The sequence below is a fragment of the Gossypium raimondii genome, chromosome 13 (assembly GCF_025698545.1).
Source record: "Gossypium raimondii isolate GPD5lz chromosome 13, ASM2569854v1, whole genome shotgun sequence".
In the NCBI taxonomy this organism is placed as follows: domain Eukaryota; kingdom Viridiplantae; phylum Streptophyta; class Magnoliopsida; order Malvales; family Malvaceae; genus Gossypium; species Gossypium raimondii.
In genome coordinates, this window is record NC_068577.1 from 20,615,829 (window position 1) to 20,636,331 (window position 20,503).

The 20,503-nt window shown below is 34.4% G+C and overlaps 1 protein-coding gene across 1 annotated transcript; it reads left to right on the plus strand.

The window, feature by feature from the left end:
• The first annotated feature begins 581 nt into the window (after positions 1-581).
• Positions 582-12,029, plus strand: LOC105767536 (protein SODIUM POTASSIUM ROOT DEFECTIVE 1). Its single transcript, XM_012587103.2, has 5 exons — positions 582-939; positions 3,087-3,241; positions 10,209-10,766; positions 11,417-11,492; positions 11,643-12,029. Exons 1-5 carry the CDS (start codon positions 582-584, stop codon positions 11,804-11,806), a joined length of 1,311 nt encoding a protein of 436 aa, XP_012442557.2. The 3' UTR covers positions 11,807-12,029.
• The last annotated feature ends 8,474 nt before the right edge of the window (positions 12,030-20,503 follow it).

A 20,503-nucleotide genomic window follows, 5' to 3' on the forward strand; every position in this document is an offset into this window, starting at 1 on the left:
GTTATAAGAGAAACGCCACCAGTTGATAAGATCAAAAAACAATAGGCTGAAGAATTTTGGGCTACTAAAGACAATGATGCAGAGAAAGCATAATTTTGGCTCGAGAATACTATCAGAGTTTTTGATCAATTATCTTGTACACCTGAAGAATGTATGAAGTGCGTTGTCTCACTTCTCAGAGATTCGGCTTATCATTGGTGGAAGACTCTTGTGTCAGTGGTACCTAGTGAGAGGGTTACTTGGAATTTCTTTCAGGAGGAGTTCTGTAAGAAGTACATTAGTCAGAGATTTATAAATTAGAAAAGAAAAAAGTTCCTTGAGTTAAAACAAGGTAAGATGACTGTGACTGAGTATGAACGTGAATTTGTCAGACTCAGCAAGTATGCTCGAGAGTGTGTATCTACAGAAGCTATTATGTGCAAAAGATTTAATGATGGACTTAATGATGATATTCGATTGTCAGTTGGTGTTCTAGAGATAAAAGAGTTAGTTGTTCTAGTTGAAAGAGCCTGTAAAGCAAAGGATTTGTTAAAAAAAAAGGCAAAGTTGAGATTGAGGTTCCAGACACGAAGAAAAGGTAGATGAGTAGATCATTTCAGTCTACATCCAAGAGGCCTAAAGACTTTTCTACTAGAATGAATTTTTCGGTCGGGTATCCTAGCCGAAAAATAGGTAGAGGATTTGTGGTTTCAAGAGCTCAGACTATTACAGTTGCAAGTGTGGGTAGTACTCGACCATCTAGACCAGAGTGTGCTCAATGTGGTAGACGTCATCTCAGTGAGTGCCGAGCAAATGAAAATGCTTGTTTTAGATGTGGTGTAGTAGATCATTTTATTCAGGATTGTCCTGAAATAGTTAAAAGAGAAGCAATATTGAGTGCAAGATTGGGAAATGCTCCTACTAGAGGCAGATCACAAAGGAACCCGAGAGTTGGAGCAGGTAACAGGGGTAGTCTAGAGACTCAACAGCTAGATCAGATGTTAGAGCACCCACAAGAACATATGCTATTTGTGCTCGAGAAGAGGTATCCTCCCCTGATGTGATTACGGGTACATTTTCTCTCTATGATACTAATGTTATTGCTTTAATTGATCTGGGTTCGACTCATTCTTATATTTCTATGAGATTGATGCCTCGTATGAACATGCCTATAGAATCCACTGAATTTGTAATTAAAGTATCAAATCTATTAGGCCAGTGTGTGTTAGTAGATAAAGTATGTAAGAGTTGCCCTTTGATGATTAGAGGTCACTGTTTTTTAGCCGATCTCAAGCTATTGCCGTTTGATGAGTTTGATGTGATTCTTGGTATGGATTGGTTGACTGCCCATGATGTGATAGTAAATTGTGGAAAGAAATACATTGAGTTGAAATGTGAAAATGGTGATATTATCCGGGTTGATTCAGATGAGTCAGATGGTTCTCTCTCTATGATTTCTGTTATGTCTGCTCAGAAATGTTTGAGAAAATGGTGTAAAGCTTATCTTGCTTTTGTATTGGACACTAAAGATCCAGAGTTGAAAATTGAATCAGTGTCAGTGGTACGTGAGTATTTAGATGTGTTCCCAGAAGAATTGCCAGGTTTGCCTCCTGTTAGAGAAGTTGAATTTGGTATTGAGTTGGTTCTAGTTACAACTCCCATTTCTATTGCTCCTTACAGAATGGCCTCGTTGGAATTGAAAGAATTGAAAACTTAGTTGCAGAAATTAACTGATAAAGGTTTTGTAAGGCCTAGTTGTTCTCCGTGGGGTGCACCAGTGCTTTTTATGAAAAAGAAAAATGGTTCGATGAGGTTGTGTATAAATTATCGAAAGCTTAACAAAGTAACAATAAAGAATAAATATCCACTGCCTAGAATTGATGATTTGATTGACCAATTGAAAGGAGCCACTGTGTTCTCCAAGATAGATTTGAGATCCGGTTACTATCAGTTGCGGGTTAAAGAGTTAGATGTTCCGAAGACTACTTTCCAGACTAGGTATGGTCACTATGAGTTTCTTGTGATGCCATTTGGCTTGACTAATACTCCTGCTATTTTCATGGACTTAATGAACCGAATTTTTAATCTTACTTGGATAAATTTGTAGTTGTTTTTATTGATGATATTCTGATTTATTCTCGTGATGATATTGAACATGCCGAGCATTTGAAAACCGTTTTACAAATTTTGAGAGATAATAAGCTTTATGCCAAGTTTAGTAAAAGTGATTTCTGGCTTCGGGAAGTTGGATTCCTTGGACACATTGTCTCAGGTGATGGTATTAAAGTTGAACCGAGTAAAATTTCAGCAATTGTTAATTGGAAGCTTCCTAGAAATGTATCAGATGTCAGAAGCTCTCTTGGATTAGCTGGTTATTACCGATGATTTGTAAAGGGATTTTCCATGATAACTACCCCATTAACAAGGTTGTTGCAGAAAGATGTCAGGTTTGAATGGACTAAAAAGTGTCAGCAAAGTTTTGACAAGTTAAAGGCACTGTTGACTGAAGCTCTTGTTTTAGTACAGCTAGAACCGGCTAAAGAAATTGTGATTTACAGTGATGCATCCTTGAACGGATTGGGTTGTGTACTTATGCAGGAAGATAAAGTAATCACATATGCTTCCAAACAGTTAAAGCCACATGAGAAAAACTATCTGACGCATGATTTAGAGCTGGCTGCCATTGTATTTGCGTTAAAGATTTGGAGATATTACTTGTATGGTGAGAAGTGCCGAATATTCATTTGACAAGTTGGCCAAGTTGTATATTTCAGAGATAGTTAGACTGCATGGAGTACCGTTATTGATTATCTCATATAGAGATCTGAGATTTACTTCACGATTTTGGAAGAAATTGCAGGAAGCTTTGGGCATAAAGTTGAGTTTTAGTACAACTTTCCATCCTCAGACCAATGGTCAGTCAGAGAGAATTATTTAGGTACTTGAGGATATGCTTAGATGTTGTGTTTTAGAATTTCAAGGTAGTTGGGAGAAATATTTGCCGTTGGTAGAGTTTGCCTATAATAATAGTTATCAGTCGAGTTTGAAGATGGCACCTTATTAAGCTTTGTATGGACGTAAGTGTCGTATGCCTTTGTATTGGACAGAGCTTAAGGAAAATCAGATTTACAGGGTTGATCTAGTCAAAGAAATAGAACAGAAAGTAAAAGTCATTAGAGATTGCCTGAAAGCAGCTTTAGATAGACAGAAGTCCTATACAGGTTTGAAAAGAAAAGAGATTGAGTTCCAAGTTGGTGATAGGGTATTTTTGAAAGAGTTGGGCCTTTAACATATCGGTTAGCTTTGCCGACTGAGGTAGAGAAGATTCATAATGTGTTCCATGTGTCTATGTTACGTCGTTATAGTTCAGATCCGTCACATGTGATTTCTTAGACAGAGGTTGAGATTCAGCCAAACATGACTTACGATGAAGAAGCGGTAAAGATATTAGCTTGAGAGACCAAGCAACTAAGGAACAAAAGTATTGCACTTGTGAAAGTATTATGGAATAGGCATGGGATAAACGAGGCTACATAGGAGCCCGAAGAGGCTATGTGAAAACAATACCCAAATCTCTTCACAGGTAAGATTTTCGGGGATGAAAATCCCTAAAGGGGGAGAAATGTAACATCTCGATTTAGGGCTTAGTCGAAACAGTGGTTTTGGGAGCACAAATCCGATGAGAAAAAAAATATTTTTACTATATTTTTATGGCCTACAATTTCACGGAAATATTTCGTGAAAATTTCGTTCAAAAATTTTGACGTTTGGGCGCTCAATTTAAAAGTTAGGTAGCATCTTCAAGTTAGAACATAAGTTTTTGAACTAGTGTTCCAACATCTTTAAAGTAGACTAAGAGATAAAATAGAGAATACTAAAATTTTATTATCATGAATTGTAAATGTACACCCATAAGAGACTGTCACATTCATAGATAGAACTTTTACATGGGAAAAAGGTTTTAAGTTACATCTGTTATAGGAAGTAACACCCAATACTCGAATCCAATTCATCGAGTCGGGTGAAGGGCATTATAGGTTTGGTATTAGAGCATGGTTTAGTCGATTCTTGGACCAATAGTAAAGATGAAAGGACCATGTATGTATAACGCGTTGAGCCTGGCTTAGTCTCTCAGGTACGTGTAGCCAACTCTCTTTTTGTGCAGAGCTGGTAAAAATGCAATGAAATGACCAATGATGGTCATTGAAAGGAAAGGTCACTGAGAAACATGGTAAGCGTGTTGGAAAAGTGTGACCTATCAAGTCCAATGGCAACCGAATATCCCAAAAAGCTAATGATCAGTGCTAAAAAGGGGTCTTGATGGAGGTTGCCCTTAAAGGAACGATGACAAGGTCATGCTCAACAAGCATGATATCGTTTTTACACCACATCATGTTGTGATCCGCCATGAGGATCTTATATGATCTTCTAAAGAGTCTCTTCTAGTCTCAAAGTGCTAATGGAAGTCCCTTGTAAGAATGGATAGTGGGGAAATTAGGTAACCCATACAATAATCTAAGTTTGTCTTTTGAACAAAATTCTCCAAGGAACACAAGGGATAAGGCTATGAGTAATGTAACTCTGATGGCTTCTTGATGGCTATCTAGTTTCATGATGAGAACTTTATTATTGAGGAAAGTATCCTCAAGCTCTAAAGGACTCATGTAGGACTGGAATGCCAAAAGTGATAAGGGTTATGGCATCATATGGGGAAGTGTAAGGAAGGTTATTACAAAACATGGTTCTCTATGTGTCCCAGAATGATGAGGGGCAAACCTCACTAAGTGTGAGTTTAGGCAAATCCCTATCGTTTAAAAAATTAGTAAAATGATGTCTTTGCGGTAAAACTTTGGACAAGAAAGCCTTTGTGGCGAGTATTGAATGCAAAGGATGCCTTTGTGGAAAAACTCTGGAAAGGTAAGCTTTTGTGGCAACCTTTGTTTAAGGACACCTTTGTGGCGAACCTCTGTTTAAGGACGCCTTTGTGGCGAACATCTTAAGGAACGCCTTTCTGGAAAATCTCTAAAGGAAATGCCTTTTCTGTGATCTCTATCAAAGGAAAGCCTCAGTGACAATCTCCGTAAAGGAAGCCTTTATGGCACAACCTAAGGACAAGATGCCTTGATGGAAACTCTGTAAAAGAAAGTCCTTGTAGCGAATACAAAGGAAGTCTTTGTAGCTATTTAAATAAAGGAATGCCTTCATGGTAAATTTTGAATAAATAGCATGTAAAGAATTAGAAAAGAATGGCATGAACGATCCTCTAAAGGAAAATTAAAGATAGGACTCTAAAGATATGGTAAGTGTAAGAGATAATGTATGGACAAGTAGAAGAAACTAAGCTTTAACTCACTAAGTTCTTATGAAATTACGAAGGTTATTTCATATTTCAAGTTGTAAAGAAGTATGCGCCAGGAGGGATGATGCTTAGGCTACGCCAAAAGGAAGTGCCATGATGGTCTGTTATGCATACAGAGGAAGTTAAATGCCATGTTCAAGTTAGAGCATAAGTTGTTTAAGCAGTGTTCCAATGTGTTTACGATAGACTAAGAGATAAAATAAAGAATACTAAAATTTTATTATCATAAATTGTAAATGTACACCCATAAGAGACTCTGTCACATTCATAGATAGAACTTTTACATGGGCAAAAAGCTTAAGTTACATCTATTATAGGACGTAAGACCCAATACTTGGATCTAATTCATCTGGTCAGGTGGAAGGCGTTACAAGTATCTTAAAGGAATAGACTAAAAGAATAAGTGATATAGGGTTACTTTGGAGGCACGAGTCCACTAAGAAAAATGGGTATTAGGAAGAAACCTTTTTCAGGGAAAGGGTTTAATTTAAGGACTCACAGTCATGGCGATGATTTGAATAACCACAAATAGTTTTCGTCAGATAGCATTAGAGAATAGGGGACAATATTGAAGCATGTTAAGAAGGGTATAATGAAAGTGGAAACAAGGAATAGCAGGGGTAAAACTCTGATGAGAATATATCTAGATAGTACATGGTTGTGATCAGATCAAGATTTATACCACCAATATTCGGCTCAAAGTAATGGAAGCATTGGCTACGCTAACGAAGTTCATAGATTTTCCTCACAAAACCTAGGGAGTTTAACTCTATGCACTGAATCTCTTTTAATTAGAAATTAAGTATTCTTTTATAAAGTTGAATGAATAGACCTCACTAAGTTCCTTTGAACTTTTAGTAATTACAGCTTGAGTGTAAGGTAGATAAAGACTTATAAATTAGTGAAGGGACCCAACCAGTCTCTGCTAGAGTTAAGAGTTGGGCATGGTAGTTTACTCATGTATATAGAGGGGCAACCTTAGAGGCCATGCCTCAAGGTCTAAAAAGATTTCGTTTGTAATTGATCATTAATTTAAATCTTGTAAATAATTGTCATGGTTATTTAAGGAGCCAAAGTTGTAAGAATTTTATTTTTAGTATGAAATGATTCTTAGCTATAGTTAGTTGAGTTGTCTAAGTACATAGTAAAATTTGACAGAATTTGGTTAAGATATTTAGATAGTTTGTGACATTCAGTACCCAGACCTGTTGATCGGGTCGGGTATAGTGTTTTACAGTTTGTGCTAATGTGATACTGATAGCCAAACCTAAAGCGATAGGTGGCAGCCTCTCAATATGACACGTGTGAACATAAATTAAAAATTTTAAAAATCTTTTAAAAAATATAAGTTAATTTAATAAAGTATAATTTTTTTGACAAGTTCATTTACCAACTAGGTACTTTTGGATAAGTTCATGGGGCAAACTACATTTTAACCCTTACAAAATTAATGTTGTTAACAAAATGAGGTAATGTGTGAGACAGAATACAAATTCGGGTACCAAGTACGTACAAAAGAAATTCAAATACCAACTAGATAGTTTTGAACAAGTTCAGAAGATAAATGGTTAAATATAAAATTAGTACCTGAACTTGTCCACTTCTCCCAAATTGGTACTCGAACTCTTTTTTGTCAACTAAATCGGTACCTGAGTCTAATGCCATTAAATTTAGGACACGTGGCAAAATAAGATTGTGACACGTGGCATAAATATTTTTAAAACTATTTTTTTCTTTCTTTTTCCTAGTGGGTAACATTTCTTCTTCCCTATTTCCCTTTTTATTTATTTCTTTTTCCTGGTGATGTTTCTTCTTCCCAATTTCATTTTCTCTTGTTTTTCCCTTTGACCTTTCTTTTTCCCAATTTCCTTTTATCTGCTAAACATGTTTGCTTTCAATGGTTGATTTTAATTCCTCTCATTCACCTTCTGCTACTGTTGTTGCTTCTTTGTTTGACTTATAAGGTACTAGGTTTGATTCTTGGGCATGGAGGAAGCGGGTTCTAATTTGGGATACAAAGATCCAGATTACCCAATAAAATTTCTGGGTAGTTTTATTTTTTCTATTTTCTTCATACGAAAACATGAGAGAGAATAAAAAAAATGGTTTCTTTTACATATCTTTCTTTTTAGTTACTAAGTTCTAGGTTTATCTTTATTTTATATTTTGAGTCTTAGATTCATCATCTTTTTTGGATTTTCGCATTCATTTTTTTCTTTTTCAGTTTTTCTCGTTGTTTCCTGAAAAAAATATGAGAAAGAAAACAAATGATAATTGGATTAGGATTTGTAAACTATTAAGGCATAGTTCAAATTCCCTACACCTTTTTTTCAATAATGTTAACCCTACATTAAGCTCTTTAGCAACTTTTGTTATTGGCATATAAAAATATTGTGAAATAAATTTTGCATTATTGAAATTTTTAACCTTTTTCTTTGTCATTATTCTCTGGTCTCTCCAATGTCCGCTATTGTTAACTTTCAAAAGCTTTTGATTTTCTGGTTCAAATAATGTCCCTAGTTCATTCAAAAAATCATTCTCTACAAAAAAGAATTATATAAATATATATTATTTTTTTAAAAAAATTTAAGTTTATGAGTGTACAAAATATATTGCACTTTGGGTTAAGCTTGGATTTTGCTCAACATCAACAAATAAACAAATACTATTCATCAACGAAATAGTATTGTAAAAGTTCATGTCTTGCACGGGAAACTCATCGTCCACCATTAAATTATAAAATAAACTAAAAATAAAATAAAAAATTAAATCATGATTGAGGATAAAACAAATATGAAGTTAAAATTTAAGAGGTGGGGGTTGGCTAATAGTCGCGGGAGAGGAAAACCAAAGGGGCTTAAGAGATGTGGGGGTTGGTTGATGGTAGTGATTGGATGCCGAGAAAGTGAGAGAAAATTTGGGATGGGGATTGACAAAGAAAGAAAGAAGAAAGGTGAATAAGGGTAGAAGCATGCCTAGAAAAAAGAAAAAGAAAGAAAAAAAAAGAGGTATAAGAGTACTCCATGTGGTGGCATGTAATTGGCCAGTGCTGCCACATCAGCAAAAAATTAACGACGTTAGACTTGGGTACCAATTTAGTTGACGGGAAAAAAGTTAGAGTACCAATCTGGGATAAAAAAAAACCATAAGTACCAATATGGGAGAAATAAAAAAATTTGATACTAATTTTATATTTAACCCAAAAATAAACTACATATTCAACTCTCTTTTTTCTCTTTTATTCCTAATATGTATTCTATGAAATTTAGTCCAAAAAATTGTATTCGAAGATGTTCATGCTTACCCCAAAAAAAAAACAAACCATAAATGATAATATTAAGAATTAAAATTGTCCAAAAAGAAAAGATTATTTTGAAGACTGGCCAAGGTACTTGCCGGCATAATCACAATTTTTCCGTATTCCATGAAAAAAGAAATGCCCCATCAAAAGACAAGAGAAATAAGTTGGTCAAATATTTAAAAACTCTTAAATTGGCCCAAACCCGAAGGGGTTGGTATTTGGAATTTAGGATGTAAAAGCAAAAGAAAAGGAAAAAAAAGAACAAAGCCATTTCCGAAGCATCTGATTCCACTACATTTGTGAAGGAGAATTAGAAAGTGGTTCTGTGTCACATTCATCTATAGGTTAAGAGAAAATAAAATTCAAACTTCTTTATTAATCTGGCAGCATATGTTCTATGATAATTGCTTTTTTAGTCTCCTTTTGCCTTCTACTTTTCTTCTATATTTGATATTTTTCTACTTTGATCTTGTGCCTAAAAAAAATTCTACTTGGTTTTCCAAAAGGGAAAAAAATCAAACATTCTAAGCCATATGGTACATGAACCACAGGTTTTAATCCTTCCTCAACCACCTTCATGAATCTAGATTTTAAATCTTATGTTTAGGATAATTAAAAACTAATCTCATGCAACATTCGATGGATATAAATATATATATTTTTGGAAATGAATTTGTTTATTTTTTAATATATTGTAAAAATATATTTTTATACCCAAGTGTAAATAGCTGTGAAAATATGTTCTAATTTCATGTATTTTTGTACTATTGAAATTTAGTTTATTTATTTTTATTTTAGAAATTTAGTCCATTTATTTTCAGATTTTAAAATGTATATCTAATTGTTAATTTTAGCTTAATTTTCTATTAAATTTGTTGGTGTGACATTTTAAAATAAAAAATACTTACTTGATAGCCAAATAACAAAAAATGATGTTGTCATGAACCTAAATTAACAAAAATATTTAATAATATTAACAATTGAACTTGCATTTTAAATTAAAAAAAGAGCTAAATTTCTTAAAATAAAGATAGATGATTAAATTCTAAATATAAAAAAATAAAATGATTTGAAACATATTTAAACTTAAAAATAAAAAAAATTAATCTATTTAACTATAAAAATTCAACGATTCAAATCGATTTCATCTTAATTTAAAATGAATGTAAAATAAGGCGAATCATTATTTAAGTTGGAAATGAATACAAGTCATTAGAAATTACTTCAACCAAAAGTCATTAAAACTTAATAAACTCCATCTAAATCCTGAAAAGCTTAAATCCAAAATTAACTTAAATAAAAATAACACAATCTTTTTAAAATTCGAATAGATTGCGTACAAAGTTACTCAATTGGCCTAACATGTATGGTATCCGTCTTAAGGCCTCCACATGTCTAGCAATCGAATCCCAGCATTTATGAGTTGCAACCTTCACTCGACCATCCTAATAATGCCTCCTTTGTACCAAGTATTCGATCTATGAACATAAAAGCAGAAGAACCCACACTTTTATGTTGGAATTTGCTCTTTTTCACTCTCTTTCGACTGCAGATTCTTTAAACCACTAGTTTATCTTCGAGAGGTATCAATACCCAAACTCAAAGGGGAAAAGAGAGAGAGAGAGAGAGAGGAAAGGAATGAATATCTTATACGCATCCCAGGTTACAACATCCATATGTTTAAGCATGGATGAAGCAGTCTCATCCTCTTGTTCCTCAGCAGTTCAGCTCGGCGGTCGAGCCATCGATCGCCATAATCCCATCATTAGGGACGCTAAAAGGTTCAACACAAATCCTTCACCTTACAATCAACTACGGAAGAATGGAAATGGGTCTTCAGGCAAGTCAAAAAGTAAGGATCATAAAAAGAAGAGCTGGACTAAGAAAAGTTCATTGAAACTGCCAACTGATACTGAAGATAGTAATGGCAGCAAGGGGATTGATTTCGTCACCCCACCTGGTTCCTCAAGGTATCTCTTGGGCAACTCTGGTTTTCTCGATGAGATATCAGATTATGATCCAGCTTGGGTATTGGTTCCCTTCCAAGAAAATCAGATTAAAGTTGTAAAACGAGATCAATCCGTTGTTTCGAAACCCTCTTTCTCAGACAAACCTTCTAAAGACCAGGTTTCCTCTTTCTCTATTTGATTCTATGTTATTTGAACCGCTTTGTGTCGGATAAGTGTTCAATGTTCACCATGAGTGGACGTATTTATTTACTGGTTAAAATATGCCTATAGTCCCTGTAGTTATCAAAAAGTAGGAATTTAGCCCTATACTTGTATTTCGAGGAATTTGTCTCTTTAGTTTTCAGATTTCAAAATTTAGGTCCAATTATTATTATTTTTGTTGAATTCAGATTAATTACAACATCTTTTTTAATTACATGGTCTTCTTCTTTTTTTAATTTCGAAATGTCACAACAACTGATTTAACAAAAATAAATTGACAACAGTGGGACTTGAATTTTGAAATCTGAAAAACGAAGGGATCAACTTCCTAGAAATACAAGTACATGGACTAAACTTCTAGTTTTCGAAAAGTACACATTATAACCCTACTTAGTTTTAAGTTTTCCGTGGAAACTTTGGTGTATCATATTCCAATACCAATGTTGGAATATACGTGAGACATGAATGTAAAGCATAAAATTCTTTAAGTATAATGAAAATGCAAAGGAATATAATTTTGGTTTATTTTAGAGCTAAATCTTCGAACTACCGTCATTGGAACCCTTTTAAAACCAGCAATAATTTCTAATTTCCTATTACTTTCAGGTTGTGGTTTTAAGGGTATCATTACATTGCAAAGGCTGTGAAGGAAAAGTGAGGAAACATATATCAAGAATGGAAGGTATTTTGTCTTGGTGTTAATTGCATAGGTCTAAATGGTTAATTTGAAGACTGCCACACTGTATATCTTTCAAACCTTTGCTATTGTGATAATAATTTACAAAGAAGTTGACGTTTTTTTTTTTCTTTGTTTTCGCAATGATTTGATAAGGTGTGAGATCCTACAGCATCGACTTTGCGGCGAAGAAGGTGACAATTGTTGGAAATGTAACACCATTAGGCGTCCTTGCTAGTGTGTCAAAGGTGAAGAGTGCACAATTTTGGACACCTGCAACACCTGCTCTTGCCTCTACCAGTTTATCAGCGAACAAATGAACATATAATTATCAATCTTTCAGGAATTTCAACGAAGAAATATAGTGAAATTAGACTACTTTCGGGCGTTAAAGTTTGACTTCAGTGTTTTATGTAACTTGCTACTTTGAACAAAGTAAAAAGGAAGTACCGGTGGAATCATTTGCTTCTCTTTTTGACAACTATCTTCTAAGTAACTCTTTGTTTTTAATTTTTGCAAATAAATATGTTGAATTATAGTGTAGCCTCCCCGCTGTATTAAAATTTAGGGTAAATTATAGAATTAATCACTCAACTATTAACATGTTTCTGTTTTGGTGACCCAACTGTGAAAATTTTCAATTTAGTTACTAATATTTTAGATCATCTCTATTTCAGTCACCCACGTTTTAGATCGTTTCTATTTTGGTTACTCTTCGTTAAATCGTTAATGAAATTGGTGATGTAGTTTTTTTCTAATTGGTACAATAACACATTTAGTCCTCAATACTTAAACATTTTATCAATTTGATACTCAAACACATATAATTAAATATAATTATAATCATATTTAAACACATATAATTAAATCATGATAAACTTATATGTAAATTTGTGATTTATCGAAAGCCAAAACTCAATCTCCCCCAAAAAAAACAAAAACCTTAGTAAATTTGTGAGTTTTATAAATTACATTGCTAATAACATTCTCAAAAGAGGAACCATAACAAATAATTAACAAAAAAAAACGAAAATGCTTCCTATAAGCCTTTTTCAAATCATCACGCTTTTGCATTCTTGTCAACTTAAAGAATCGTGTAATGATCTCTACCCATCTCTAAGCATAAAATTTATTGTAAAATTTATCTTCATCTAATTTGTCTACAATCTATTTAGACAAAATGTAAATTTTCTAGGTTTTCGATTTTCTAACTTAAATTTTATATTTTTTATTTTGTAATATTTTAATTTTTGGATAGATATATTTTATAGTTTATAATTTCTTTTATATTTTAAAATTTTATATAATTTTTATATATTTTCTTTTAAAATTTTTTGTCGAAACCATTTTTATTTTTGGGAAAAAAACAAAAATTAGTTATCGATAAAAATTGGAGTTGCCACCAATCCTTTATTAAGGTGTGATTGGATCACCTAAAACGACTTTAGTCTACGAGTTTTTTAGAAAAACATGTTCGGGAGTTAGTTACGTTCAAGGAAGGATTAGCACCCTCGTAACGCCCAAAAATTGGTACCAAATTGATTAGTTAATGTCTTAATGTCGAGAGTTGAAAAATAGGATCCTTAAATTAGATTAAGTTATTTATTGAGACTCTCTCATTTTGAAAAAGAAAACGTCACACCCAATGCGTTAGGGCACGACATTTTATTTCTTCAAGATGACAATGCAAAAATATCAAATAAAAATATCAAAAATAAATAAAATAAAAATATCAAAAATAAATAAAATAAAAAATAAACAATGACAATGCAAAATATCAAATAAATGAGCAAAATAAAAACTATTCTTTTAAAATGTAAATGAAAACATAAATCAATAAACAAATGAATGAAATAAACAAAAATATAAAGAAAAGAAGGTACATAATATGTACATTGAAATTATGAAGAGTAAAAGACGTAAACATAACTTAAACATAAAATTTTGGGTTATAAAGCTTATATATATATATATATATAATACATAATACATTTATGAAAACAAAGAAAAAATATAAGCATAAACATATATACATAAATTATAAAATATGTGTTAAAAATATAAGTAGGTAGTTAAACATTTTCAAAAAAAAAACATAGATATATACGCATATATATATATATATATATATAAAATATAAAAGAATATTCATTAAAAAATGTATACATGTACATATAAAATATATATATATATTTAAAATAATTAAATAATATCTATATTATCAAAATTAATTAAATAAAAAAATATGTGTATATATATAAATATGCGAAAAATATTAGTTTGAAAAAATATATATATATGTACATAAAAATAAATATACATATATATATAGATAACATAATAATAATTACATATGAAAATTATAAAAATAAAAATAATAAGTACATTATTAAAATTAACTAATTTTAAGAAAAATATAAAAAAGGATTAAATTGAACTGCAAATAAAAAATCTGGGGTAAATCTACAAATAAAAAAAGCCCAAAGGACCGTATTGAACGCGCGAATAATCATGGAGGGACTGGAAGGGCAATTTTCCCTTTTCCTCTAAACGGCGCCGTTCAAAGAGGACCAAATTGAGACTGGAAATAAATTTAAGGCGAAATTAAAAAAACAAAAAAATCAATTGTAAAAATATTAAAAGGCGGAAGGGCTAAAAGTGTAATTTACCCCTCCGCTAAAAAACACGCGGATCCTTGGCCGAGTCCGGTCGGTTTCAGGTCGATCCGGGCCTTAAACGGCGCCGTTTCAATTGGCTATTTAAGCCAAAATTATTTAAAAAAATTCATTTTTTCATTCCTTAAAGAAAATAGAAAACCCTTCAAAAAGAAAAAAGCTCTCCCCCTCCCCAGTTGTCCGGGCACCGTCTGGGCACCGGCTGATCGTCGGCCACCGCGTCGGCACCACCGTCTGCGGTGGCCGAGAAAGGAGTAAATCTCCTATTCGTCCCTCTCGACCCTTCCAAGCCTAGATCTGGGTTCAAACTCCTCGAAAAATGGCAGAAAATACCCCAAGAGCCCGAGGAACCCTTCGGCTTCCGATCGTCCCAACATCGTTCGAAAAATAAAAGAAATGTTGTTTTTTTATTTTTTATTTGTTTTATTTGTAAGTAGATAAAATAATAATAAATAACAGTAGATGAAAGTGGTGAATATAAACCTTTTGATCGATGTTTGCTCTCAATATTGAACTCCCTGTTTTTTGCGAAAATAATAGCTTCCCCTTTATTGATCTCTCTTTTTCTTTATTTACAGTGTTTCAATGGCTTTTTATAGCCATCATAATAAAAATAAATGAACAAATCTCTTCTTATTTGATTCGAGATCTTTGATTTTGTTTCCTTTTTTTGTTGTTTCTTGCAGTGCAGGTGAAGCGAGGATGCAACTCTTGCGGATGGCTTGGTTGCGGCGTGAGTTCTCCCCAGAAACCCTAGGGTTTCTGTCACTATTTTGGGCCATTAGATTTGGGCCTCTGTATTTCGGGTTTGGGCCATATAGGCCTATTGTAGTTTGGGCCTTTTAGACCCGGACAAAAATCGGGTATTACAGCTGCCCCTCTTTGCTTATTTCGTGTAACAGGGACAGAGCAAAGACTAAAAAATGCCTGATTTTGCCCATCGTGCTGGATCTTGGTACTCTTCTTCTTCAAGTAGTCTCATTCCTTCCTTCTGCATCTTCAGAGGTATAGGAACTAGTGCTTCAATCTACTCCACTGCAACTTCAGAGAGATAAGACTTATAGCTTCAACTTGATCTGCTGTCACTTAAAGATGAATTTGATGTGATCTGTTCTGCCACAATCTCAGCGAGATAAGATCCATCATTCTAATCCACTCCACTACAACTTTAGGGAGATAGGATTTGTTTATTTAGTCTGCCCCACTGCAATTTCAAGGGGATAAGACTTGCTTTCTTGAGTCTGCTGCACTGCAACTTCAGGGAGATAAGACCCGATGTGATCTACTCTACAGCAACTTCAGAGAGATAAGATCTGTGGATTTAATCTGCTCCACTGCAACTTTAGGGAGATAGGATTATTGGCTTTAATCTGCTCCACTGCAACTTCAAGGAGATAAGATTCGCCATTATCAGTCTGCCTCACTGCAACTTCAGGAGGATAAGACTTGCTTACTTAGTCTTCTCCACTGCAACTTCAGGGAGATAAGACTAGATGCGATCTACTCTCTACAACTTTAGAGAGATAAGATCTGTGATTTTAATCCGCTCCACTGTAACTTCAGGGAGATAGGATTATTGGCTTTAATCTGCTTCACTACAACTTTAGGGAGATAAGATTCGCCATCTTCAGTCTTTTTAATTGAAATGTTGGGGAAATAAGATTCACCGTTGTAGCTTCAATCTGTTCCACTACACCGCCAAAGAAGTAAGATTCGCCGTTCCGGCTTCAATCTTTTTCATTGTAATGCCAAAAAGATAGGATTCGCTGCCCACAGCTTCAATCCGCTCCACTTCAGCTAATCCAAGCCTTAACGCCAAGGAGATAAGATTCGCCGCCGTGGCTTAAATCTGCTCCGTTACAACGCCAGGGAAGTAAGATTCGCCGTTGCGGCTTGAATCTTTTTAATTATAATGTTGAGGAAACAAGATCCACCATCGTAGCTTCAATCTATTCCACTACACTGCCAGGGGAGTAAGATTCGTCGTTGCGGCCTTAATATGCTCCACTGTAATGCCAAAGAGATAGGATTCGCTGCCCACAGCTTCAATCCACTCCACTTCAGCTAATCCAAGCCTTAATTCCAGGGAGATAAGATTCGCCGTCGTGGCTTCAATCTGCTCTGCTATAACGCCAGGGAAATAAGATTCGCCGTTGTGGCTTCAATCTTTTCCATTGCTACGTCAAGGCAATAAGACTGATATCTTCGATCTACTTCACTGCCAATACAGGAAGGCAAGATCTGCTATTTTCAACCTACTCCACTGCTGCTCAGGGAGACAAGGCTGGTATCTTCGATCTACTTCACCGCCAATATAGGAAGACAAGATCTGCTATTTTCAACCTACTCCACTGCTGTTCAGGGAGACAAGGTTGGAGTTTCACCGGTTTGTTCTCTGGGGAACATGACCTGTATAATTCAATTCATGAACCTAATTATGTCTATTGATTAGGATGTCATAATCAGAATGAATCAAATGCTTCTAACTAGACGTGTATGAATGACATTTGAATGAATGCAAAATGTCATTTTTTTCGAGAATGATCCTTCATTATCACTCAAGTTATCATTACTCAAAGTTTATTAAGGATTTATTACTGACGTGCTACAACGCCTTTTTGCTCGGCTAGCTTCTCCAAAGAAACACTTAATCAAATTGTCCCACTGTGAACTTCAAAGCTCAATCCACTAGGACACAAAATTTGTACTATCATTCTCCTACTGTAACCGAAGGGTAGAAATATATGGCTTTTCCTCAATCCTCTCCTATCACAATTCAAGGATACAGGATCTAAATCTCTCTGGTCTCTTACACCATTCCCAAGGTGTCGTACCAAAGGCTCATGCACAAATGAAGGCTTTCTTCTCCGAGGAAACCTCTTCCTATAGTCTGGTGATCATTGCTTGCTTGTTTATTTAAGCTTTGTCATCAACACGACATCTTGTCATTTTGTTCAATCAATGTTTTTGACAACAAAATCCAAAGAGAAAGTCCTAATTTAAACTCTTCCTTTTCAATTTTCCAACCTTTAAACATGGTGCGTTCTGAACAATAGTCCTGCTTCAGGTTTCTGTATTGTTTAGAAACTTCTAGAGTAATATGCAAAACCTCCATTGTGAAAGTTTTATTAGTCCATTAATCATTATTCTAATGCAGCATGCTTGCAAAAAGAACAAAGCGGTGGATAAAATAGAATTGATTTGAAAGCATAGCTTGAAATGAATAAATTATCAAGAATATTGAGAATAAAAGAGGATTTGACTTTTATCTTGAAAAAGAATGAAGTATTCCAGGAATAAGCAAATATAAATAGTATAAAAACTAGGTTCCCCAGATATCGCAGCTTGAACTTCTCTGTACAAACATCCTAAAGACCATTCTGAGTTTGACATGTGCTTAGGAGATCTACATTACTCTGTCGATGCCCCAAGATGTCGCGTACCCTTTCTTGCCGTCTCAGGCATAGCAAGATCACCGCATACCCCATTTTGATCAACTTTTGTGTAACTCTGATCATCTCATGCCCCATTTTGATCCAAAATTTGAGCCACCTTTTTCGGGTTTTCAACTCAAATCCCCTTTAGTCTCAAGGTGCCCATTTGCAGGTTTTCGCCTTGGCCTCTCCTTTTCCTCTTCTTCTTTCTTTTTCGTTTTCTTTTTCTTTTTTCTTTTCTTTTTCTTTTCCTTTTTTCCATCATCATTTTTTTATCATTTTCTTTGAATCTGAACTCATAGGATTAGGCAAGTCCTTATTCTCCCTTTTGATCATAATCAATGCTTTTCTAGGTAAAGTCCTCTACATAAAATCTTCCACCTTCATCTTTTATGCGTAAGATCTTCTTTGTGATCAAATTTCTTTCATAGAACCTTTTAGGGCGAAATTTAACAATGACGAAAAAACTTTGGATCTTCCTCTTCAATTAGGATGAAATCCAACAACAGAGAAATGACAACTTGACTTCGACGGGAAAAATCATGATGAGCCAAAGAAGAAGACATTGCCCCGACAAAGAATTCTAAATGCATCGTTTATAATGTTAATCTTGAACATACTGTAAATTTTTGACGTCGTGCTGTCTTTCAAATTACAATGTCAGTTCTTAACCCAGGCATGACCATGTGAAGACATCTTTGAACTCTTGAAGTAACTTAACAAAGTCTTGCTTCGTTTCTTCAATTATGCATCTTTACTACTTTTCCCTTCTCAAAGGTCACAATCTCTATTGTCTATTCCTGAGGTAAAAGTTATTTCTCCTCCTACTTTACCATCCTCAACAGGTCAGGAGATAAGCTTCAATCTATGTCATTTTCAAAGTCATGAAATCCCTCTAAACACATGCCTATCTCAAAAGAAAATTCTGAATATGTAGCAGCATTACTCATGTCATTGATATCTGGGAACCCATAATAAATACCAAAGAATATACAAAAGAATGTATAAATTTATGAATAATTATTTGTACAATTATGAATGAATAAAGGAATAATATGGAAGAAGATCCAAAAGAATGAAAGCATAATTATTCGAAAAGAATAAAAGAATATTGGCTTAAAAATGAATGCAAAGATGTATTTTATTAGAATAACGACGTTCAAACATGAGCCTATTTCATAAAGGATTTCTTATTGCCTCTAGGCTAAAGACAACAAGTGTGTTTTGAACATTACTCTAAGTAAGCTCTAGATGCTACAGAAATTTCTTCTACAATCCGATTATTTAGAACACTTTCAAGTTTATGAGGGTGGATATCTAACAATGTCCCTTTTCAGTTGTGTCTATGGCATTGATATGAACATTTTCTAACTTCCTCATAGATCACATTCACCCCATTATCAACATGATTGGGTAGTGGAATTTTTTGTATTGGATGAATCATCAAACTTAACAACACCCATGTTGATGAGTCTTTCAACTAGCTTTTTAAAGGTAGTGCAATTCTCTATTGAGTGCCCCATAATTCCCGCATGGTAATCACATTGTACGTTAGCATCATACCATTTGGGATACGGAGGTTGTACAGGTTCTGAGTAGAATGGAGATACCACATGTGCATTAAACAGCTTCTGATACAACTCCCCATGTGTCGTTGGGATGGGTGTGAACTAGAGCTTCTCAGTACCTTGTTTCACACCTGAGTCTTGTCTTGATGAACCCTGCTGATTAGCAACCACCTTTCTTGGCTGATTCACCGTAATCGAGTTGCTATACGAATTCACGCTATTCACCTCTTTTTCTTTTTCTTTTGAGGCTTGGCTTCTGTTATTTCCTCCAACATTTTGAACTTGTAAAGGAGTACTAAATCCGGAACCAAGCTCAATTCTTTAGCATCAATCCCATAGTAGCTCTCCGCACTTTCCATCGCTCTAAATTTCTTTTCCACCCATTTATACTTTTCTTCTAGTTGTTTTGGCAATTCATCATTCGTTTTCTCTTTTTCAGCTGTTTCATCGAAGTCAGGGATAGCAGGATTAACAAGGTTGTCTCCGGGGTTAGAGCTTGATCTAGCTTGAAAATTTATTGGTGTTACAACACCGACCTGAAACTGCTGAGGCTTGATGGTGACAGAAGATTTACGCAGATATACCTCAACATGCTGAGGGGTAAAGCCTAGGGATAAACAGGTCCCTCACTGTCTCCTTCTTCAACATTGAGCATAGAACCCTTTCCTTTATCAGTTCCTCTAGTCAACAACTGAGTTAATCGAGCCATCATACTCCCTTGAGATTCCATCATTTTGTCCATCATTTTTTGCTGAATTTTCTCAAGCTATTCATTCATTTGTTATTGAAGCAGATCCTGCATCTCCTTTTGGAACTGTTCTAGCCTTTCCATCCTTTGGTCCATGTCCTTATTTTTTGATCGAGTACCGTAGCGGTGTTTGGTAGGTTGGTTGGTTTCCAGATTAACTGAGGAGTGATTTAAATTAATTAGAATCTTTTAATTTTTTTAATGCATATGAAGCAAATGCAATGCATGAAATGAATGCAAAAAGGCGTCAATTTCGATTCAATTCCATTTAAGAAAACTTTACTAGAAATTAAATTTCTTTACATAAAGTGAATTACAAATAAAGCTTTACTCTATTACTCAGAATTCTAATCTTTTTAAGTAACAAAGCTAACTCTTGCGCCCTATTTGATTCTAATTCATACTTCACACTCAGCATGTCAGCCTGCACTGCTAAAGTCTGTATGTGATTAGCTACTTCTCGAATTTGGACCACAGCTTCCTCCATAATATGATCTCTGCTCCTAACTTGATTCTGAAAGTAGTGGAGCTGTTCATTATTACGATTTTCATTTGCTTCCAAGCACTTGATCCAGATCTCACAATTTTGCAA

Bases quoted from the DNA above. Each gene is read 5' to 3' on its own strand.
- LOC105767536 (XM_012587103.2), top strand. From the start codon at position 582: ATGAGTAGATCATTTCAGTCTACATCCAAGAGGCCTAAAGACTTTTCT. The intron at 3,242-10,208 runs GTATTTTTGAAA...TTAAACCACTAG, and splicing joins AGTTCCAAGTTGGTGATAGG to TTTATCTTCGAGAGGTATCA. The intron at 10,767-11,416 runs GTTTCCTCTTTC...TATTACTTTCAG, and splicing joins ACAAACCTTCTAAAGACCAG to GTTGTGGTTTTAAGGGTATC.